This window comes from Drosophila tropicalis, unplaced genomic scaffold (genome assembly GCF_018151085.1).
Source record: "Drosophila tropicalis isolate 14030-0801.00 unplaced genomic scaffold, ASM1815108v1 contig_158, whole genome shotgun sequence".
Lineage (NCBI taxonomy): Eukaryota > Metazoa > Arthropoda > Insecta > Diptera > Drosophilidae > Drosophila > Drosophila tropicalis.
The window spans coordinates 13608629-13633295 of NW_027172602.1; the positions used below are offsets into that span (position 1 = coordinate 13608629).

The 24667-nt window shown below is 38.9% G+C and overlaps 1 protein-coding gene across 1 annotated transcript; it reads right to left on the reverse strand.

Moving 5' to 3' along the window:
• Positions 1-4029: 4029 nt before the first annotated feature.
• LOC137585666 (serine-rich adhesin for platelets) lies at positions 4030-16741 on the reverse strand. The gene is made up of 2 exons (XM_068301538.1): positions 15193-16741; positions 4030-8026 (listed from the first exon to the last, which is right to left on the reverse strand). Exons 1-2 carry the CDS (start codon positions 15531-15533, stop codon positions 6811-6813), a joined length of 1557 nt encoding a protein of 518 aa, XP_068157639.1. The 5' UTR covers positions 15534-16741; the 3' UTR covers positions 4030-6810.
• Between the last annotated feature and the right edge of the window lie 7926 nt (positions 16742-24667).

Consider the following 24667-nt stretch of genomic DNA (forward strand, 5'->3'; position numbering starts at 1 on the left):
ATAATTACTTGACCCAATATTAGAATATCATATTCATTTAGTTTGTGGGAGGTTATTTTTCTTTTTATTTGGCTAATTTTGCTGATCTCATAAATCGTATACACATGTTTTGTTTAGCAGCCACTCGCATCAGCGTTTTCACTTGTCGCTGAGCGCTGCTCGACTTAATTCGTGCCAACTGGCAAATATTTAAATGCAATTTATGTATGGTTTCTTATGCACAAACTCTTTTTTAACCGAATTGTTGCATCGAATACCATATCAATTCAATTTGACCTTTGTGATTTTGCCTTCACTTTCTTGCACTTGTTGGTCGTTTTTTTGTTTGTCAGCATTTTAAAAATGTAGATCAGTTGGGAAATTGCAACATACCAAAAAGTTATAATTAAGCAAAAACCAAAGAACTAATCGATTCACAGAAATATATGCAACAATGCAATTTCATTTTGCTGGTCAAGCTGATCTTTTCTCCTATATAGACGAGTAAATGGCCCCAACTTGCATTCAGTTTGAGTTTGACAATCGGTTATCCATCATGTGCGGATCGCAACTTGTAATATTCCTGGCCATGGCCGTTTTGGTGGCAAATGCCGCTCCCGCCAGTAACGAGCAGTTGGAGCAGGATCTTGATTCCGCCGTGGCGCCGGAGACCGACTTTTATGGCGTAGATCAACGTTTTGGACGCGCAGCACAGGGTATTCCTGCACAGGCATACGCAGCCCCAGTTGTTTACAACTCCCAAGCCAGTTATCCAGCACCTAAGGCTTCATCATATTCAGCACCAGCGGCACCATCGTATTCCGCACCTGCAGCTCCATCGTACTCTGCACCTGCTGCTCAATCTTATTCAGCACCTGCTGCTCCATCGTATTCCGCACCTGCAGCTCCATCGTATTCCGCACCTGCTGCTCAATCTTATTCCGCACCTAAGTCTTCATCATATTCAGCACCTGCTGCTCCATCGTATTCCGCACCTGCTGCTCCATCTTATTCCGCACCTGCTGCTCCATCTTACTCAGCACCAGCAGCTCCATCATATTCCGCACCCGCTGCTCCATCATATTCCGCACCTGCTGCTCCTTCCTATTCAGCACCAGCAGCTCCATCATATTCTGCACCTGCTGCTCAATCTTATTCCGCACCTAAGTCTTCATCCTATTCAGCACCCGCAGCTCCATCGTATTCCGCACCCGCAGCTCCATCGTATTCCGCACCTGCTGCTCCATCTTATTCCGCACCTGCTGCTCCATCTTACTCAGCACCAGCAGCTCCATCATATTCTGCACCTGCAGCTCCATCATACTCAGCACCGGCTGCTCCTTCCTATTCAGCACCTGCAGCTCCATCATATTCTGCACCTGCTGCACCATCATACTCAGCACCGGCTGCTCCTTCCTATTCAGCACCTGCAGCTCCATCATATTCTGCACCTGCTGCACCATCATACTCAGCACCGGCTGCTCCTGCCTACTCAGCACCTGCTGCTCCCGCTTACTCAGCACCAAAGGCTCCTGCTTACTCAGCACCCGCCGCTCCATCATACTCAGCACCTGCAGCTCCTGCCTATTCTGCACCTGCCGCTCCCGCCTATTCTGCACCAAAGGCTCCCGCTTATTCAGCACCTGCAGCTCCTGCCTACTCAGCGCCCGCTGCTCCCGCTTATTCAGCACCTGCCGCTCCATCATACTCAGCACCAAAGTACGGGTATGCTCGCATGTCGGATCCTGTTTTGGGCTCATCTCAAAGCTATGGCGGCTCTAGCAGCTATGGCGGTTCTAGCAGTTACGGAGCTTCGATCCCGGCTCCACCTTGTCCAACTAACTATGTCTTTAGCTGTAATAGTGTTTTCAAGCCCGCCCCTTGCAGTCAGGGCTCGGCGTACTAACACTGCTCCATCAATACCCTTGGGCCAATCCCGAAAGTCGACATTACAAAGCAATAAACGTTAACGAAAAATTAGTATTTATATCGTATTGGAGATTCCATTTTGTCACCAAGTGACGAGGGAGGAGTATGTGGGGGCCATTCCACTGGCCCACTCCATCATAGAAGCATCGTGGCCCGATTCTGAGAAACCTGTATGTGCTTCTAGTTGGATTCATCCATAAAGAATCCAAATGTCAAAGCTGTTTCTTTTTGTTTTGTTCTTTTTTACAGCTTTTTTGACACTTTTAATAGAACATAAGTAGAATACAAACGTCATGTGTCTATACCATGCACATAGATGATGGAATGCCATTTGGATAATCCTGATCAGCATTAGCATGTCCTTTAAGCGGCACACTGTGCGTATACGTTATTATTCGGTAGGCCTAGAGCAATGTGGGCAACCGATAGTTTGCTTTACAGATGGAATAGGATGACAAAGGAATTCTTTGGGTGTAAGGTATGCAGGCTTAATGGCTAATGGAGTCCTTTAAAAGAGGGGAACCTTTCTCTACAGATCTTGAGTCCGAATTTTTAGCTTGGCTGCAAGAACGATTAAAAGTATCCTTTTGTAAGGAAATAATGATAGATTCAAGGTTTCCAAGTGGGTGCCCATCCCCCCCCCCGTTGCTTCCCTCCAAAAATCAAGGCAAATTCAAATCAAATGAATTCTTACCATTTTATTTTGCAAATTTGTTTCTTTTTTTTTTTTGTTTTGTATTGTTTCCTTATGTCTTGGTTTTTGTTTTTGTTTTTTGCTAATGTTTATCACACTAAAAGCAACTCATAATAAATATTTTTTATATAATTATATATAATATATATAATTATTTTGTATGTATGTATATATATGTGTATATGTTGTTGTTGTTGTTGTTGCTGTTGTTGTTAGTATTTTGTCGTACAATATTAATAATATTAATTAATATTCCATGTTACATTTCCATTTCATTATTTAAAAAGCACTTATGTATCCTTAAATTTCTATACATTTTACAATTTGAATATTATTTTCCTTGGAAAACTGAAACAAAAAGAAAAAAGACATCGAAGCATTTCTTTTGTTTTTTGTTTCATTTTGTGTTTTATATGTACAATATTTTAGCATAAATACATATGTATAAAACTCAATGTAATTTCTCTACATCATCGATATATATGTATATGTATATATATATATATATGTATATGTATGTATGTATATGTATTTGTATATGTATGTATATGTTTTTTGAGTGTGTTTTTTACTTATATGTTTTATAAAACTGGTCCATAGATTAAGAGGTATTATTCAGTTAGCAACTCAAAGCGACAAAACGAAAACCAAAATCAATGCAAAAAGCTCTAGTTAAATCAAATGATAAATACATACATCTGTCCTTATCATCAGATGATGTCCATATCATAATCAGAAATCGGTTAGGAGAGAAAGGAAGGGCGCGACTTTGGATTAAAGGCCGATATATATAGACGATCCATTCCATACAGATAGAAAATTTGGTCATGTCACAGATCCATGGACCGACATATAAGGCAAACAACTTTTGCAAGTTGTTTGATGATGGTTTTTTTTTGTCAGTTTTTTTCTTGGTGTTTTTTTTTTTAGTTTTCGGTCGATGAACGACATTGGCTTTTTGGCATTTGCTTATGAATATATGTATATATATATACATACATTTGTATATATATCTTTATATATGGATGTCGGTATAAACAAAATGCAGTCAACGGAACCATTTATATATTTGTTGTCTGTTTCTGTTTCTGTTCATTTCGTTTCCAATCAAATTTGACCCCCAGAAACAAAGCATAACCCTGAGCTAGGTCAACATAAACCAAAACCCAAGTCGACCCAAGTCGGAGCTCGGTATTTGTTATTGTTTTGTTTTGGTTTATTTTTTTGTTTGTGGTTTTTTTTAAATAAAATGAGATCATAGGCAAGAAATATATAACCAAATTGTTGTCGTTGTTGTTGTTGTTGAAAACCCTTTCCCATGCGATCCAAAATATATATGTATGTTTTTCCTTTCGCTCCTCCTCCTCCTCCCCCCGTCTCCTTACAAAATAATAACCAAAATCAAATAAAAATCAAATTAAACAAAATTCATTTATATAGATATTTATATATTTTTTTTTTTTTTTTTTTTTTTTTCGTTTTTGTTTTTGTTATATGCCTAATGAAGAATGAAATATATTAACTAAAAAGAAATGGAATTGTTATATTTTCTTTCTTTCTTTTAGATCTAAAAAAAAGGGATAATTTTTCTAGTTATAAAGAATATATATATATATATATGTAATAGTGAAGAGTCAAGACAACTTGAAACAAAATACTTAAAAAACAAAAATAAAGTACATAATTATAGTTGAGTAAATACACAATCCATTTGTGTGTGTGTGCGTGTGTGTGTGTGTGTGTGTGGAAATGAGGACAAATCGGGGATATATATTTGTGATTTGACATAGGAAAAGATCAAACGAGCGTTTAACTTGATCCAAATAGATCAAGGCAAAGACTATATATATATATATATCATGCAGGAACAGCTCATGTCTTTTTTGTACCATCAAATGAGGGGGTGGGAGTGTGGTTGTGGCTGGGGGAGGGTAAACAAAAGTTGGGATGAATTGTAATGCAAGACATTCTTTGGAATACACCCATACCTAAATTTTATACTTAATAATTAATAATAATAATAATAGTAGTAGTAATCATAATTATAAAATAAAAAAATTAAAGGTTGATGTTTTCCTTTTCAGTTTTCGTTTGAGTTTTGTTCATAGTTGAAAAATATTTTGGCGTAAAAACGAAAACTTTAAACAAAATGTGTAACAAATTAGCGAAAGTTTCTACAACAGAAGAGAGGAGAACCAAAAGAGAGGGAGAAGGAAGATGCAAATTTGATTCATATTCAATATCAAATCATGCATATATCCTTTCTCCTTCTTCTATCCTCCCTTCGCCCACCCTCTCGTTGTTTTTATGTTTCACATATAACATAAATACATATATACATATGTTAGTGTGTGTGTGTGTGTTTACATGTATATGTGTGTGTGTGTATATAGACTAAGTTGTTGTTTTTTTTTTTTGCATTTTCTCTCTGCTTCTTATAATTTGCTTATATTTGTTGTTAATATTTTGTTTTTGTTTTTTCTTTTTTTGTTGTTTTTCTTAAGCCAAACTTAAAATTCTATCACAGCCATTTTTTCAAAGAAAAATTGTTTCATGTTGCTTTTCTTTTTTCTTTCTTTTCTCATAGGTTTTCCCCAATTTCCGTTTTAATATTTTTTGAATGCACTTTTGTTGGTTTTTTTTCTTGTTGTTGCTTGTTTTTAAAAATTCTAATTGCACTTTTTTTTTTGTGTATATTTTTGTCCATTTTATAAATTGCTATTAATTTTTAGTTTTTTTGTGATTTTCTTCGTGTGTTTTTTTCTTTAGATTTTCAGAGTGCAGCAAATAATGAGCCTAATGGAAAATTCTTGCAAAAGAAGAAAAACCTTATAAAAAAAAAACAACTTTCCTTAAACAAATGTAAACATTTTTGTTGTTTTCTCTTTCTTCAAGCATAGAAAAATGAAACCTTTTGCTTTTTTGCCTAATCTTGTGTGTTTTTCTCTTGGGGAAAATGCAACCGTTAGATAAATCCGTTATCGGATATGGGGAAGAAACAACAGAGTATAGAGATTGAAATTCGTTGGAAAATTCAAAAACCTTTTCATTTCAGAAATGATTGGCCAAAAAAGGAAAATAGTGAAACAATTTTCATAGCCCTTAAATTCAAAAAAAAAAAAAAAAAAAAAAAACTATAATAACTTGCCTAATTTTAGGAGTAAAACATAACGTAATAAAAACTTGGCTAAAATGTTTTTTTCCTATTATCTATGGGAGTTGGGAAAACAGAAATAAAGAACCGATTCGGTGGTTGCATTTGCCTCCTTCTCCTCCTCCTCCTTCTACTACTTCTTCCTATTCTTGTTCTCTTTGTTTTTCGCTAGCGATTTCCGATTTCCGTTTTGACTAGGAGAACGGTTTAGTTTAGTTAACGATCTAAAACGATTCAATTTCGATTGCAGGAACTACAATGCCTTGGAAAATGGTTTCTTTAGCTTGTTTAACTTTCTTTTTTGTTGAATTTGATTTCTTAATGTTTTTTTTTTTTTGGAATGTTGTTGAAAAAATCAAAAAAAGTAATAATAAATTTATCTTTAATTTATGTGTTTAGTATATAACTGGAAGAGAGTGAATACTCTGGAAAAAAAAAACTTCCGTAGAAGCTTGGCGGGGGCAAAAATCTCAATTGTTTTGAACTGAATCGTCGAGAGTTTCTTCTCTCTTTTTCTCGCATTTTGTTTTTGTTTTCTCTTCTCTATGCAGTTTTGTTGTTTTTCATTTTGCTTATATTTTGTATGTTTTTTTTTTGTTTTTCGTTTTTGACTACAAATTCTTTGATTTTTGTTTTTAACTCTTATTTCAATATTTTGTTTTTGTTTGTTGTTTGTTGTTGTTGTTGTTGTTTTTCATCTATTTAAAAATTCTTTTGTACAAAATTGAAGCAGCTAAAATATTAGCAGCATATTGCTCCAGATATTGAGTAATACTGCCGATATATATATATAGATATATACTTCGAACTTTTGCTGCCCTTAGACTAACTAACAAGCGGTATATATATATATATATATATGTGTGTATGTGTGTGTATGTGTGTGTGTGTGTGTGTGTGTGTGTGTGTGTATGTGTGTGTGTGTGTGTGTGTGGGTGTGTATGTATATAATTGTGTAAATCTAAATCTTAAAACAAAAATGTTGACTTATGTAGGTAGGAAAAAAAAAACGAAACAAAATGCTCGACAACATCTCCATTCATTGATACTTCTTTCATGTCTCCAAGGAGGTTACCACCAGATTATGGAATACACTCGCCGATTCGCTCATCATGGCCGCCTGGCCACAAGAATCGGCTGCACTGCTTCCGGCACTGCTTGCCGGACTCGGTGTACCCAGACGTAAGGCATCCATAATGACCTCAAAGTCTTTTTGATTCTGATTCATGTCGAAGTCCACCAAGTCCAAATGATGATCCGATCCATTCGATGAGGAGTTGCTCCCACTGTCACCTCCGCTGCCAGCGACGACGATATTGGGATTCAATTTGGCCCGCTTGCAGCTGGGACCATCAGTGCCGGCGCCAGCGCCCATGCCCATACTCATGCCAATGCCCATTCCCATGCCCATGCCCATGCCCATTCCCATGCCCATGCTCATACTCATGCTCATGCCCATGGACATGGACATGCCCATGCCAACACCAAGGCCGACCACATCCAGGGGGCACTCTTCAATGGCGGATATCAAACGCTGAGGTGGTATATAGAATTGGGAGAGGGCTTCCCGCACCAGACGATCGCTCTCATCCTCGCTGGTGCTTCGTAAACGTTTGCGAGATGCTGCCGCTGCCAGGGATGATGCCTTTTCGAGTTGTTCGGCTCCTTGGGTGATTTCTGGATCAATCAGTGGCATCGGGGCATTAATGGCGCTCAATTCCCGATCGAGTATTTCCAGATCATTGACAAGGTTGCTGCTGCTCGATAAGTGACGTTTGCGTGAAGTGGGCGATACAACAGCGGTGGTCGAGGCGGCGGCGGCAGAGGCGGAGGCTGATGAGGCGGACGATGAATTTGAGTTTGAATTTGGCGTTGAGTTTACAGCGGTTAAACTGTTGATGTTCATGCTGGCGGCGGTGGCGGGGGCGGCAATGGAGCTGGCTGGATGATGATGATGCTGATGACGCGTCCCCAATTGCGGTTGATTCTCAATGGAGGAAATGGTGCGTAAGCTGCCAGTAGTTCCACTGTTGTTACTAGTCGTTGTCGGCGTCGTCGTCGAATTGGATGAGATGGATGTTATCGGGATAACAGATGAACAGTGATTATTAACTCCGCCGGCTACTGTTGAATCGGTGTATAACAATGTTTTGTTGTTGTTCCCATTGCCATTGCCATTGCCCATGGGCTTGGCATCATCCATATTTGGCTGGAAGAGGCTCTCACGTGCCAATTCCACGGCAGTGGAGCTGTTGTTATTGTTTTCGATTCTGCAAAGAGGAGCGAAAAAGAAAGTGAAGAAGGGAAAGTTAGTTGAATATTATTTCATAATAACAAGAAAAACATACACAAAAAGAGCAAGAAAGATCGACAGAGAGAGAAAGAGGGAAAGAGAATCCAATGAGGTTTCTAATTTTTTTTCTGTTTTGGTTAGAACCTGCCAATCGATAACAAATAATAACGGTACTAATTGCCACTACGGAAATGGCAATTACATATTTCTAGTAATTAATTGATCGATTTATCGATAACACATATAGACTTGTTTTTTTCTACTACTTCCTTTTACTTCCTTTAATGAAATTTGCCTACATTACATCAGGACACATTTTTCATAGTAGGCAGGAGGCGGCAAGGAGAGGCCAGAGGGCGTGCAGGTTAAGCGAGTTTAAGGGAAGCAGATTGTGGCCTAGGCTTTGGGGCTTTTGGGGGATCGGGTCGGGTCGGGTCGGGGTTCGGGGGGCAAGTTCGGTCCGTTCTCCGTGTTCTTTTAATTAACTGGGCCAACTGTTGTGCATCGTTTGATGACCAGCAGCGAAGTAAATTTCAGCTAATTTCTCTTTCAATAAAAGCAACAACCAACCACCACGCCCACAGCGCCCATGACAACAATATGGCAACCATTTGAAAAAGAGAGAAGGAGACAGAGAGAGAGAGGGAGAGAGAGAGAGAAGTAAGACTGTGAAATTAAGGTAAAAGACACATAAAAATGGCAGTAGAGCTGATACGTAGGGTTTTTTTTTTCGAGGAGGGGTAAATGAAGAAGGGGATGGAGACGTTTTAGAGCGGGGGTCGGTTGTGGGGGGACCAACTCTGGTTGTCGATTAAGTCAGTGCGGCGACAACGCATTAAAATGCGCAGCTGAGCATGTCAATGTTGACTTTTAAAGCAACAATAACTGACAACAAGAATGACTCGGTAAGGAGGAGGGGGGTCCTCTCCGAATGAGGGGGGCCTCGCACGACCTGGAGGTGGTAGCCAACAGAAAGAGCGAGAGACCGAGAGAGTGAGAGAGAGAGAAAGCGAGACGAGGGGCCTCTGAAAAAAAGCGAAAGTATTTGGAAGTACAAAAACACCAAAACGAAACGCAAAAGAAAAAAAAAAAAAAACAGCAGAAAATCGCTGGCAGAAACCAGAAAGCGTACAAAAAAAAAAAAAACAAAGATAGAAGAGGGGTAGAGAGCACGGAGGAGGGGCGGGCGTTATGTTGGGTGGGAGGGTACTGGAGGAGGTTGGCGCAAAGTGTGTTAGTTTTGTTGTTGTTGTTGTTGTTGGCCCCCATAGTCTGTGCACCGTTAAGTTGAAATGATGGACGATGGACGGGCCAAACAGCAACAACAACAACAACAAAACACACACGCACACACACACTCACACACAAATGGGAGCAAACCTTGTCAACGACTAGTATAGAGAGACGCGATGCGAAAGGTAGGAGGAGAGATGCGGCAAACATAAGGGAGCGCCGCTTCAAGGCGACCCAAAAAGAGGAAAAACAAAATGAGGTGTCGCCCGACCGCCCGCCAGCCCGCCAGCCACCCAGAATGGCAAATGGTGAAGGGAGTGTGAGTCGAGTGGACTGACTTGGTGCGGCTAAACTACCTCTTCTTCTCTCTCCCTCACACTCTTTACTCACTATTTCGCCGCGCACAAGTGCAGCAATTAAATGAAGAAACAAAAAAACTTGTGGCAACGGTGGGAGAGGTGGGGGATGAGGTTGGAGGAGTGTTGCTTGGTAAAACAATAGACCAACAAATTGACAATCTCTCAAGGAATAATTTAAACAACAATCGATTAAGCGTGAAAGGTGTAACTAACTAACTAACCTGCTAGCAGGTAATCGATATCAACGAAAACTTTTGGGGAAACACGGCCTTGGAGGGCGGGTGGGTGGTTGGTTGGTTGAAGGTGGTTTTCAATTCAATTTTATTATTATACATATTTTCTTTCTGTCTCATATGAGAGGGAAGAATTGCCCATGATTTGCATACTAATCATTTAACTACGCATTTCATCATTTCGAAGGAAAAGTGACCATCGCCGTTTAGTGACGTCATTAATTTATTTAGTTACCAGCAGCAACCTACCATCAGGCTAAAGCTTTTGAGATGTTTTTGTTTTTCTCTCTCTCTTTACTCGTATTTATTTTTTAGTTTTTTTCTTTGTCGTCTTTGATTTTTGGTGACATTGACGAACGAGTGGGGGAGAAGAAGGGGAAGTGAAGAGAAAAGTTATTGTTGTTGTTGTAGCATGCGACAGACTATCTACCACCAACGATAAGCCCTCAATAACTGTACAATCGAGGTGGGTGCAGTAAAGTGCAGCGAGTGATCTGCGCGTGTATGTCTGTCTGTCTGTCTGTCTGTGTGTGTGTCTGTGTGTGTGGTGGGGGTGTCTTATCTGTATTATTGTTATGCGCACGTTTTCAATGGTCGTTGCTTATGTGGCAAGACAAACATATGCATTAATTTACATGCATTTAACATTCACTCAATATTTCATTTCAAAAAAATCAAATGGCCAAGAGAGTTCAAGGCCAATTTCATATCTTATTAACTATATTTCTCCAACTGATAAGCAGCAACAATTACAATTAGCAACAGGCAGCAAGTCAAACAAACTAACTAAATAACGTAACACAATTGGAAACCCGTTTTTGTTTATAACATTGTATAATCTTGAATTGTGCTAAAACTGTTTTTCCATACATACATAAATAATTATGTTAAAAGAAAAGAGAAAGGAGATGTACTCAAGGGATGCGGATGCACACGCACACACGCACACACACACACACACACATACTAAACAATTTGTTACCGAATAGATGTAGATGAAGATGATGATGAAGATGATGAGATGGTGATAATGATGATAAGACGCGCAACAGTCACAACAACAACAATAGTAGCCAACAATCAAGAAAGATAGAGATAGAGAAAAGGCAAAAGACAGACAGACAGACAGTTAGACAGACACTGCCAGCTAGCTGGCTACAGGAGAAACGAAGATAACAGAAAAACTATAAAAATGTCGTCGCAGTCGCGAAATTATTACGACGACGCCACAAAAATGGGGCGGCCGTGTTTGTATGTGTGAGAGAGTTGTCTGTCTATGTGTCGGTGGGGGGAGCCAGCCAGAGTATAGAGTGGGTTAAATCTCTTAGTGTTGGTGTGCTGCTGCTGCCGCTGTTTGGTGCTCTCGTGCCAGTGTGTTTTTGTGTGTGTGTGTGTGTGTGTGTGGCCTGGGGTACTGGTGTAGTGGTGGTGGATTGAGCGAGCATTTGGAGCGCTGCTGGAGGGGTGGGACGGGGATGGTTCGCGCGGAGAAGCAGGGCAGCGTGCGATGGTATGGTATGTTTGTTGTAGGTAGGTTGAGATTCGGTAAGAGATTGAATAAGCATGCCGCCAGCCACCGCCACCGCCACCGACATCAACTTTTGCTTGTGCCATGAATCGTTTGTCTGTGTGTGTGTGTGTGTCTCTGTCTATGTTTGCGTTGTTTTGTTTTTTTTTTTTTTAAATATTGATATTCCGATTTCGTTTGAAATATTTTTTGCATCAATTTACCATCCGATAACAATGATAATTAAAGTATGTATGAAGATATGTACATACATACATATGTATGTATGTATGTACATGTGTATGTGTAAATTTATGAATGTATCTAATGATATTGTTTTATAAAATATCCACAAGTAATATGACCAACCATTTTGTCTACTCTCTTTTCTGTCACATGTTTTCTATCAAGTCTCTTCTAAGGATAATGTATCTGGTATTTTACTATACATATTTGATGTAAATCTTTATGTGCATACGTATGTACATATGTCTCTCTCATCAACATGATGTACAATTTTTCTCATTTTAATTCTGTTTAATGAATTTATCGATTGCTATGCTATGCATATGCTTCAACACGTTTGTTTTCTTTTTGTCTCTGTATGCGAACAACGCGAGCGAACGGGAAGAAAACATGTCAAAGAAAACGGAAACGCAGCAGCAGCAGCAACAACAGCAAAAGCCAAACCAACGCGACGGCTTTGAGCCGCCGCCGCTGCCACTGCCACTGCCTCTGCCACTGCCACTGTCAAGCAGCGCGCAGCAAGCGAAGAGCAAGCCAAAAGGAAAAACTATGTACACTTGGTATGTTTTGTGTGTAAGAAATTTTGAGCGAGCGCAAAAGAAAAAAAAATCAAGAGCTTTAGGTTTGTAACGGCATTTTGTTGATGTTGTTGTTGTTTGTGCTATTATTATTATTATTATTATTAGTGTTGCTTAAAAGAGGAAAAAAAGAAAGCCAAAAACGTTTGTTTGTTATTGTTAACTAGAAACAAAGATACATACATACATACATATGTATATATGTATGTGTGTGTGTATGGATCACATGCAGTGAAGGAGTTGCAGTTGCTGTAGGAGCAGCTAAACGGCGTCAGGTACATGCATGCATGCCATGTACATACATACAGAGAGTGATTACAAATATTAACGGTAAAGGAAATGCATGGGCAGCAAAGTCAAAGAGCATCGGGAGTAAAATGAGAAGTTCAAATTGTTTTTATGCTGCTGCTGTTGTTGTTGTTGCTACTGGCCAGGCTAACGACACACACACACACACACACACATGCAAGCATGTTTGTTACGGAAAGTTTTTTTTTTGTTTTTGCAATATATTATGATGAATATAATTTGAACTTTAGTAAAAATCTATTCTTTAGGAAACAACATACATTTGTATGTACATATGTCCATACACACACACACATACAAACAAGGTAAAAACTAAACATGTTTGGCTGGGACGAACAAATATTAACTTGTACGTTGGCTCAAGGTTTTTCTTCTTTTTTGTTTTTTGTTTTATGTTTAAGCTGCTTGTGCTTGCGTTTTGACTTTGGTTAGTGGAGAGGCAACGCGGCGGCAGCAGCTGCTGCTCTCCGGCGGCCTCCCCCGTTGGCCAAACTGCGCCAATGCTGATATCATTGCTGTTGTTGTTGTTGTTTTAGTTGCAAGTGGAACGTGATTATTTCAACGAGCAGCGCGCTACGTTTTTTTTTTATTTTTATTTTTTTTTAGCGCACACACAACATTGAGAGATAGAGTAAGAGAGGTAAAGAGAAAGAAAGAGAATGAGTGGAAAACCAGCGAGAAAAACGACTTGCATGCCTGCATATGTATGTATGTATGTATGTACGTATGTATGTGTGTATACACATGCATGGCCTATGTAATTATGTATTTGTGCTTTGATTTCAGTTTTGTTGCTGCTGCTTCTGTTGTTGTTGTTGCGATTATTTCGTCGTTGTTCCTGTCTGTATTTTTAATTACACTTTGTGCCAATTTTTCTCTTTCCCTCTGTCTCTGTCTCTGGCCTCTCTACTCTTTGTCTTTTCTTGTTGTAGTAGTTGTATTTGTTTTATTTTAATATTTATTTCAAATCGGATGCCCTTCTGGACAAATATGTTGGAAAATTACCAACAACAAACACACACATCGCACACACACACACACACACACAAGAGTTTTTCCATTGTGTAGTGTGGTTGTTGGCTGGTTTGGGGCCAGGCCATTGCTTTTTCTTCTTCATAATCATCATCATCATCGTCGTCGTCTTCTTCTTTGTTGTCGTTGTTGCCTTCTCTGTCTCTCTTTCCCTTCTGTCTTGTGTGTGTGTGTGTGTGTTTGTGTTGTTTCTGTTTTTGGATTTCGTGTCGTGTTTCTGTTTCGGCTTTATGTCTCTTTGAGTTGCTGTTGTTGTTGTATCTGCTTTTAGTTATGCTTCGTTTTGCTTTGAGCTTGGCCTGAATGCTCGTTACATATAATTGTCCGTCTCTGTCTCTCTCTCTGTCTATCTGTATCTGTGAGTGTCTCTCTACTAGTAGTTTGCAGGTTGCAGCAGTTGCTGCTGCTGCTGCTGTTGCAATAATGAACTTCAGAGAGTGGAAGGGTGGCTAAGTAGTACGTCGTCGTCGTAGGCATATATTTGTATATATCTTCAAACTAGATATAGGCAAAAGAAGACGGAGAAACGGCAAGAGGGGGAGCAGAAAAAGATGTAAAGTACTAAAAGGCAAAGTCGTCCTTTTCCTCACTGAAGCCATAGAACGACGAACACAACACAATCAACACCTCCTCCTACACAGCCCAATACAAAACGACGACGTAACCAACTTCATTTGTCTCTGTGTATGTGTGTGTGTGAGTTTGTTGGTTTTCTTTCTCTTCTGTTGCTTTTGCTTTGTTTCAAGGGGGTGAGCGCAGAGAGGGGAAAAAAAAGGAATTGCAGGCATTCTTATTTTAAATATGTTTAATAATAATATAAATTAATCAATGCAAAATAATTATTTTCCGTTATTTCAATGGAATTCAAAGGAAGGGACATTAAATTTTTCCCCTGACTATCACAGACTAATATAAATTTGTATCAGAAAATTAAAGAAGTTATAACTCGAGAAATCAAAAAAGTGCGCTCAATTTCTGTCTCTCTTGTTTACTCTCTCTCTCTCACTCACTCTGTAGATAGAGATAGAAAAAAGATATGGCCTTTTAATGGTTTGTTGATGGTGAAGAGAAATGTGTAATTAACAGGTTTAAAACGTTTAACCTCAACTCTTTGAAATAACAAAAAACAAAGATGAGACTTGCCACTCAGAGTGACTTGATGTATGTACATATATATGTACATACATATGTGTCAAAGTGTTGGCAGTAGTGGATCGTGTATAAGATTTCCCCCCTTACACACATCACATCACACATCATCACAATCATTCGATAATTTTCTCGACGAGTCTTTTTAACTCGAATAAAGCAAACTCTTCATCCACTAATCCGTTTTTCTTCACTTTTAGCAAACGAAAGCACAAACAACAAAAAAAAACAATTATTGCCGCACTGATGTACTGATGTAAAATGTCACAGATTTTCTGCTCCCTTACAAACGCAACGCCTACTGTTTGGCCTTTACAAGCTGATTATGATGCAGACGCCGACGCCGACAGAGCTGTCGGCATCGCTGCTGCTGAAAAGGGCAAAAAGGAAAAAAAACCAAGCGCGTGGGGGGAAAAGGTTCGGTTTGGTCGTCGTTTAAATTCATTTTCGGGTTTTGTATCTACTATTATGTATGTATATATTGAATGTGTACTCACTTGGGCAGATTTTGAAGATAACGCATTTGCTTCTCACGTCTCAATTCATCGGTTAGACGGCAATATGTATTATTTATGCAAACGCTGCGTCTAAGATTTGCTTCCGAATCCTTAATGCGTTCCAATTTATGGGCACATAGCTGCAAGATGCGTTTACGCTCCTCGCGTTGACGCAGTTTTGGGGATATCATGGGGACGCGAGATCGATGATGATGATAACCCATTGGCGGCGAACAACGTGGCGGACCAAACATGTCCGAGTCATCGTCGCTGCCGCTGCCACTGCCGCTGCCCTGGCCGCTGCCATTGTTATTGGCATTTGTATTGGTTGGCAAGGTCATTGCGCGTTCTGGTACGTCCGTTTCTTCGTTGGCACTCACACTCGCTCACACACACACACACAAAGGCAGCGGAGTGAGTGGGTGTCTAAAGTTGATGGCGATGAAGGGGACGGGGAAACGGCAATAGATTTTGTTACTGCTGCTGCTTCTGTTGTTGTTGCTGCTGCTGCTAACAAGGTAAACCACAAATTTGTTGTCTCTCCGTTGCTGTTGACTTCTTCTTTACGAAATGTCTGTGTGTTTTTTTGATATTTTTTTTGCTAGCTTTTGATTTTTGGTTTTTGCTTTTAGGAGGAAGCAACTTTTTGCATCACACACACAAAATGTGGCGCAGCGGCGGCGCTAGCTCTTGCTCTCTCTCTCTCTCCTATACTTGAGCTCTTTTTTGCTGCTGCTGGCTGCGTCTTCTTTTTGTTTTATTTTTTTTTTTTTTTTTTTTTTTTTTGCTTTGCCTGAGATTTCACTTCACAATTACCGTTTGCATACAAAATGTTTGCTTGCCTGTTTGTTGTGTTTCTTGTTTTTGTCGATTGTCTTTTTACATGTGTATTTGTAATTTTATCAAAATAATTTACGACTTTTGAATTTTTGCACTTTGACACAAAACCAGAAAAAAAAATCGGTTTTAGAGTTATGAGAGAGATAGTAGGCACACAATTGATAAAAAAAAAATAAAATAGTTTTAGTGGGCACACGGGAGGGGGGTATACGAGGAGCTGTTCGGAAGCGCAATCGAAACGTAGACGACGTTAGGCAGTGTTTTGCTTAGATTTCTACTTGCTTCTTTTTCCTGTTTAATAATAAGGAGATTACAGTTTTTGTTGCCTCTGCCTGTTGAGGATGCAGCAGCAGACGACGTTAATGGGGCGAGGGGACCGTTGGGGGGAGAAGAGGGTCGGCGAGAGCGAGCGAGAGATTGATTGTATGTGTAGTAGTGGTTCACTTCTTCCGTTTCTTTTTTTCAAATTGTTAGTTGTAACTGATTTTCGTTTATTTCTTTAAGTTATATTGGTATTAACGCTCTTCTTTTTTTTTTCTTGTAACAAACAAATTAACAAACAAAATAAAAAACAAAATTTTTATCAATGTATTCTCTTCTTTCTTTCCTTCTTTTGTTGCTGTTGTTGTTGTGTGGTTTTTCTTTGATGCCGTTACACGAGGCGAGCGAACGTCCGCACGGTTCTCGCGTTGAATTCAAAGTGCCACTATTTCCCGACCAGTATTTCATATTTAAACTCCCGTTCCCAACTTTAATGCACGACTGAGTGTGCTTTGCTCTCTGCTGTTTAACATTCCCAGTATATGATGCTCTCTCCCAGTATTTGATGCAAAAAATTTGAAAGAAGAGAGAAATATTTACGATTAACATTCTGTTGAGACTCTGTTATATGAATTTTGAGTGTATCGTCGTTTGGCACAGATGTTCGATGCGTATTTCGGCTGTTTTTTGTTTGTGTGCCGAGCGGAAGTAAGCATTCAAAGAGAGAAAAATAGCAGAAAACGTTCACATTAAAAGAGAGAGCAATGTTATTAAGAGAGTGTGGCCACTGGCCTACGTGCCATGAAGAGGTCTCAATGATGTCTCCGCAAATACGTATGTGTGTATGTGTGATATGCATGCAAGTGTCGCAAAAGATTTGCCCACCGCATAAATGCGCGTGTGTGTGTGTGTGTGTGCGTAAGTATCTGTGTGTGTGTGTGCCATTTGTAACGGAAGCAAAACGCAAACACGCGCGCCGCTAGGCAATAGGTCCAAACAGTAGGCGGCTGGGTGTGCTAGGCGAGGCGGGGGCGTAGAAAATGTCACTTTATTTGCAAGTCAAAAAACAAAAAGTTATAGAAATTTAAATGATTGCTACGACCTAAAAACAAAACAAAAAGAAAAACCAATTGCGGCAGACATTAAGACAATACTTACATACATGCATATGTACATATGTATGATGTACATATGTATGTACATTCATACTAAGGAAACGGTTCAAAATGATTAGTTATTTTTCCATTTGCACAAATTGTTATGAATTCTGATTGTAAATTAGAATTTACTGTATGACTTGCGTATTTATGTAGTCTGTAATGTCATCCTTAAAGTTTAATAAAATTTTCCAAAACAAATCATGAGTCTTCATTTGTGGTAATGTTTTTTTGTTTTTTTTGCCTTTCAGGTAAGATAAATTCAAATTACGTAATTAAGACAGGAACAACAAAAGCAACAATAAGAGCTGGTCTAACAATTAAGTATTTATTGCTTTCAATTTGCTGCACGATAACAGTGGAATCTCAAAAAACAAAAGGGCAACACACTCACATATGTATGTACATACATACATATGTATGTATGTACATACATACATATGTATGTATGTACATACATACATATGTATGTATGTGTGTGAGCATAGGTCGTCACAGTAGTAGGCTCCCTATTGCGCCTACCTGTATGGGGAATCATCGCGCGCGCTTTTCATATCGTCTGGAGTTGTAGATATTTTTTTTTTCGGTCATTTCTTACTTTTCTGTTTGCCGCCGCCCGCGAGTATCACAAGGCATGCGCTTTTTTTACTTCTAGGTAAAAAATAAAAAAAAAACAGTGGCCGGGACAAAGAGAGTGGGAGCTATCGAGAAAGAGAGGCAGGCAGAGAGTGGAGCGAGTGAAAACAAAATCGCCAACGCTTTTTTTTTTTGCTGTCTCCAGTGGTATCTTTTGTTGTTGTTCTTGTCTGGTTTGCCTTCATCGCTCCTGTTAAGCAAAACATTTACTAATCGGCCATATGCACATACACACATGCATATCTATATTTGTATGTGTGTACATACAATACATATGTATTTACATATGTATGTTTATAGGTATTAGGAGATATGGACACTGGAACAGGCATGGTTTTTATTTTAATTATCAATAAACAATAATATATTAAAAGTGTATTTGCCCCCCAAGTTATTAACTCTTCTCACTTTCACACACTTTTTGCTCTCTCTCTCTCTCCCTTTTACTCTTACACAATTTTTAGCGCGCTTGCTCTCTTTAGCTTTTGTCGCTCTTAACATTTGCACAAGGCATTTAAAAATTGAAAAAGGAACAGACCGCAGCGCACAGTGGTGCATATGTATGTACATATGTATGTATATTAAAGCACTGCTTATTGAGGGAATCTTCAAGACGTTTAACCATTTACATACATAGCAACGCATAGAACATGTTTATTTCTAATCAAAACAATGCTCAGTAATACAGAATATGATGATTTAATTTATTTTGTATACAAAGCGTGACACAAATTACTTTGCTACCACTGTGCATCGTGTGAATGAACGTATAAAAAGTGAGAGCGTCGTCTGGCAGCGTGCTCACACTCATAAACGAAAATCAATGACTCCTAATACGCGACGCTCCCCCTGGGCCTCTCTTTCGCTCCAACTGCAACAGCTACTTCCATTGCCATCTCTTGTTGTTCCTTTTCCCCCTTGTTGTTAATGCCATCGCTTTTTTAAGAAGCATTAAAAATTCAATATGTTTGCGGGTGATTGTTGGATTCAAATTTGTATGTATGCATTTATGAATCCTTATACATCGTGTGTATGCACATATGTACATAGACAAATGTATACATATGTAAATGTATGAATTTTTGTGTGTCTAAGAATCGATGGGTACAAAAGGCTAATGTAACGGCTAACCGGCGAAAGCATTTGCATTTTATTTGCCTTAACCCTCTCTCACTCTTGCGTCTGCTCCTTCTTTTTCTCGCTCTCTCTCTCTCTCTATCACTCTTTTACTACCACTCTCTTACCATGTTCGCCTCTTCTTTTGTGTGTGTGTCTTTGGCATGTTTGTTGCTTTTGTGTTTATGCTTTCAACATTGATACGTGCCACTTTTTGCCGCCAACACAGATAAACATACACAAACACACATACACACAGATATATGTAGTCACTTACATTAAGAAAACAGAAAGGGTGGTGGACAGTGGGCAGCTGGGTAAGTTTTTTAATTAATTGCGGCCTTGCCACAAACACATACACATACATATGTACATACAAAGTATGTACATACATACATATGTACATTCAAATAGCCACACAAGCCTATCGCTCTATCTCTCTCTCACTGTCATTTTCTCGCATGTTGTACTTGGACTGGGAGAAAGCTAGATACAGTTACAGTTAACCAAAAGTAAAGCTCGATTAACGGTTAATGAAGGCTTAACAGGTAATTGAGTGAAAAAGGCTAATACATACATACACACATATGTACATACATATCACGCTTGTTCATGTACGTGTGTTACCAACTCCCTTCGCAAACAACAAAATGAAACATTTTAGAATTCATTAAATTTGTAGCTTTAGCTTAACCGGGGGCAATCAAAACATAGCAATAAAAAACACACACACACACGCAGTTCATCTTAAGCTATACCCCTCTCTGGCCCTGTCTCTCACGCCTTCTCACTCTTGGTGTGCTACTCGTTATGTTCCTCTCGTCACCTGTAAATGCATTTTTTGCGCTTCGTTTTGTTTCGGTTGCTGCTTGTTCCTCTCACTTACTCACAACTCAACTTGACTTAAACTTATCGCATAATCTATTGTCAAGACTGATTGTGAGAGTCTATAGATGTGTGTGTCTCTCTCTGTGAGTGTGTGTGTGTGATTGTTATTGCTGTTGCAACTATGCAATATTTTCGCTTTTGGCACGTTTTGATTTTGTTGTTGTGGTTGTTGTTGCTGCTGCTGCTGTTGGCGTTAAGACGTAAGACCATACGTAAGACCACTAGAAAAGCCAAATAAAAAATGAAACTGAAAATGTACATATGAATGTACATACATACATATTAGTTCAAGGTTTCCATGGTATGGTTGTTGTTACATATGTATGTATGTATGTACATAAGCCTGATTCCATAAATTGTGGTAAAAACAATATTAAGTTGCTCTTTGGCTTAATTCTGTTTTTCTTCCCCTTTGCGTCACTTATACATACATATGTATGTACATATTCCACAAGGGCAAACTCCATACTTACATATGTATGTATGTATGCACATACAACCTCTGCATACGTATGTATGTATGTGTGTACATGTTTTGTTGCTCTTTTGCACTTGGAAGGATTTTTTCACTGGGTCCTATGGTCAATTTATGTACATATGTAATTTGAATCGACATACATATGTACATACATACATGAGCTCTGAAAATAAAAGAAATCTCTTAAATTTGTAATATTCTCTAAACATAAAGACATTTCAGTCCAATTTGCAAGATACAGATATCCATGACATTACGAGTTTTTACATTCAGTGATGTAAATGCGTATATAATTTCATATGTATACATTTGTGGATGTATTTGAAATAGCATAAGTATGTATGTATGTATGTACATCCATTATATGTGCTACATTCCAACTTTCATCAATTGAAAATTAAAAGTATTTACTCTGCCCCTGTCCGCTCCCCGTTTATCAGACTATCCAGAGTGTGTTTTTTTTCTTCATTGTTTCTCTATTTTTCCCTCTTATTCTCTCTCCCTCTTTCCCTCTCTGTCTGAGTGCTTGTGTGTCTGTGTGTATTTCTTTGTTGCTTTGTAAGGCCATGCCATGTGTTCGGTGTGTGTGGTTTTGGTTTGCTTTCGTTCGTTCGTCATCGTCATCATCATCATCACCAACAACATGATGATCATCATACAATACATTCATATTCGTGGTGTTCCACTTAATTGTCAACATTTTGTTTACGTTTAGCGAAAAGACTTTTTGGCTAACTTTAAGGTGAAGCCCACAGATACAATTAACCACAATACACACACGCACACACACAACAAACAAATAGTGTTGCTCTATTTTCATTTATAAAGGCGTTCCCGCTGTGCCTTAGTGACGTTTAAATGTTCCCTATCCGTAAGTTGGACAAAGTGATTACAGATAAACGTACTGTATATCCTGAAAGAATGAGACATTTCTTATATTGACAAGCCATTTTCATATTCATCAAAAGTGTCTGCTGAGTATCTTTACATACATACATTCATATGTATGTATGTATGTACATACATATGTATTTACTTGATCAGCATGACAAACTAAGGTTATGTACATACATACATACATATACATACATACATATAGTCACGTACCTCTGATATTTGTTCTTCAATCGTAATGCTAAAGCTTTGCTCTGCACGATCAGAAAAAAGAGAATATTTCAGTTTCAGTGTGGTGGAGAGGGGAGAAGTAGATTCATGCTTTTTTGGGCAAATGTTAATCAATTCAGCTAGAAATACATTTTTCTCGGTACGAACAACTTGTTTGTCGCATTTCGCTTTCAATTTCTCTATTGGACTAAAAAGAAATAACCACCGAACGAAACGAACTTCATTCAAGCCGAAATTCATATACCCTAAAGAAGTCTGAGGCGGACAGAAGGACGGACGGACTGAGCTTGTGACGTCAAGCCAAGTGACAAGAGCACGAGAAACGGAAAAGGGGAGAAAGATCTTGAATATTTTACACTTAAACGCATACATGACATGTACATCATTTTCTACGTATGTATGTATGTATGTACATATGCATGTATGTATAAACCATTTTGATTTAATTGCCTTTATTTTTCAATTTGTAAACAGAAACAACAATAAGCAGCGAGAAGCAACGATAACAGGCCAAATGGAATTTCCGAAAATCATAAAAAAATCCCCCCTTCCCGCAGTTCAACAAATGCATGTACAAATCGAATAAAAGAGTGAATGAGTGAGAGAGAGAGAGACCAACCACAACAAGAAATAACGCCGACGCTGACGTCTATGATACGCACACACAACCACATCCAAGTATGTATGTATGTAGAAACGAAACCGAAGCGTCGACCTGTATTCGCGCGCGCTTTTTACGTTTGGTCTGTCATAGGAAGAATACCTGTGCCGTGTCTTTGTCTGCATGAAGATGCAGACACATGCACACATGCATACATACATACGTATGTATGTATGTACAAATTTCTGTATGTACGAATATTGCCATTTAACGCACAGTGCTGCGAAAGAAAAGTCAATGAGTGAAATATCTTTGATAATAAGTAAGTTTTCATTTACATTACATTTATATACATACATACATATGTACATACATACATACGTATGTGCATATGCATAAACTTGACTCAATTTATTTCATCGCGGATTGTGAACCACGGTGCCACACTAGGCTCAGCCTCCGCCTCAGTCAACAGCTGGCGGCTGTCAAGAGGCAAAGCCAAAGCAGCTTTATGCTCATAAAAACGAAAAAGAAAAACATTGAGCGACCGCACCAGTGAGTAGAATGAGTGAGAGAGAGAGTGAGAGAGAGGGAGCGTAAAGAAATAGGAAAAACAAAACCAAATGCAGAGCCGACAATTTTATTTGATTTTTGCAAAGAGACCCTCAGTGTGTGTGTTGCTCTCTCTCTCTCTAGCTTAAGCGTGTGCTTGAGCATAACTATAAGTGAGTGCGTATGTGTGTTGTGTTTGTTTGTTTGTGGGTGGATGGATGTGTGAACTTTTTTTTTTTTTTTTGGTGGCAAGGTTGTAAGCAGTTGCGTTAAGCGTGTGTGTGTGTGTTTCTTTTTTTTTTTGTGGTTTTATTGCCACTTGCGTGTGCTGCTATTTAGCGCATTTAATTTAATAATTAAGTCGCTGAGGAAGACAACGCGCTGTCTCTCGGTGTTAATACGGTTGTATCAGTGTGTAAAACGAGAGAGGGAGAGCGAGAAGTATCTAAAAAGTATACTGATGTACGTGACATTGAAAATGTATGCTACATCCATACATACATCCATACATTCAAACTTGCATTCTGATGAAATAATCGCATGTAATTATCGAGTACATTACTCGAATTTTCCAGCAGTTACAGTTACCAAGTAAACTACTAACCCTCTGCCATTATCATTATTACTCGACAATTGTATGACTATGATAAGAAGCGAAAAATTTGCAAAACAACAACCCAAGGGGGCAACAAAAAACTTGGCTAAACCAAAATAGGTGAACTTTGTTCGCTTTGCCAATCTCCATGGATGTATGTATGTATGTATGTATGTACATATGTATGTAGTTACAACTCTCAACCAGTTGAAGCATTGCATTTTGAAACAGTTGCCTCTGTCATCGACACTTTCTGGCCCAAAGTGCATGTATGCATGGATTTGTGACCTAATATTTAATGGCAAAAGGAAAAAAAAGGAGTGCTAGGCCAACAAGCATTCATTTAAGACGATTTTTCATTAGAAACAAACCAGTATTTTCCCCCCATCGGAATGGTATGTATTATAATAATCTGCCTTTGGGTATTTTTCTTAGTATTATTTTCCCTTCATAAGAATTGTGAGTCATATGATAAAACAAGAGCAAACAGCACTTTGTTCTATCTCTCTTGACTACACATACATACACACATACTCAAACATGTGAAAATATTTGTATTTATGTATGTAGTTAAAGACCTTCTCTAATTAATTGTCGGCCAATGTCCCAAATATTTCGTAAATCAAAATAAACATTACCTTGGGAAATACAGATAGTACGTATGTATGTACATATGTATGTGTGTGTGTGTGTATTTTTAAAAACGTATGAATCAATATGTATCTATAGAAAGGCTAATGCCCCACAAAATAAAGCATTGACCAAAAGTGACATTGGGTTATTCAAACGCGCTGAGTCAAAATGTTTGGCTTTGGGCCGGTCATTCCACTACACTCCACTCCATTTCGTTCCGTTTCTCACACCCTTCGCCCCACACTTCCACTCCCCTCATTCCACATTCCCTATCCCTAACCTTGAGAAGACGAAGCTTTAGCACAGCCATAGGAATAGCCTAAATACTCCCGATTACCATACACACACACACACATACATGTATATGTATATACTCACGAAGAGAGCGAGCGAGAGAGAGAGAGGCAAACAAACTGTTAAAGATAGAGCGAAGCGCAGCCGAAAAATTGTCGGCCAAACACTTTTTGGTCATGTGGGTGGTGGGAGGTTGCGGTGGTGATGGCGAGAAGGGGGGAACAATTATCTTGTCACCCATCCACCTTCGCCGCCTCCTCTTCTCCCATCTTGGTGGTTATTTTGCCCACTACAAAGCA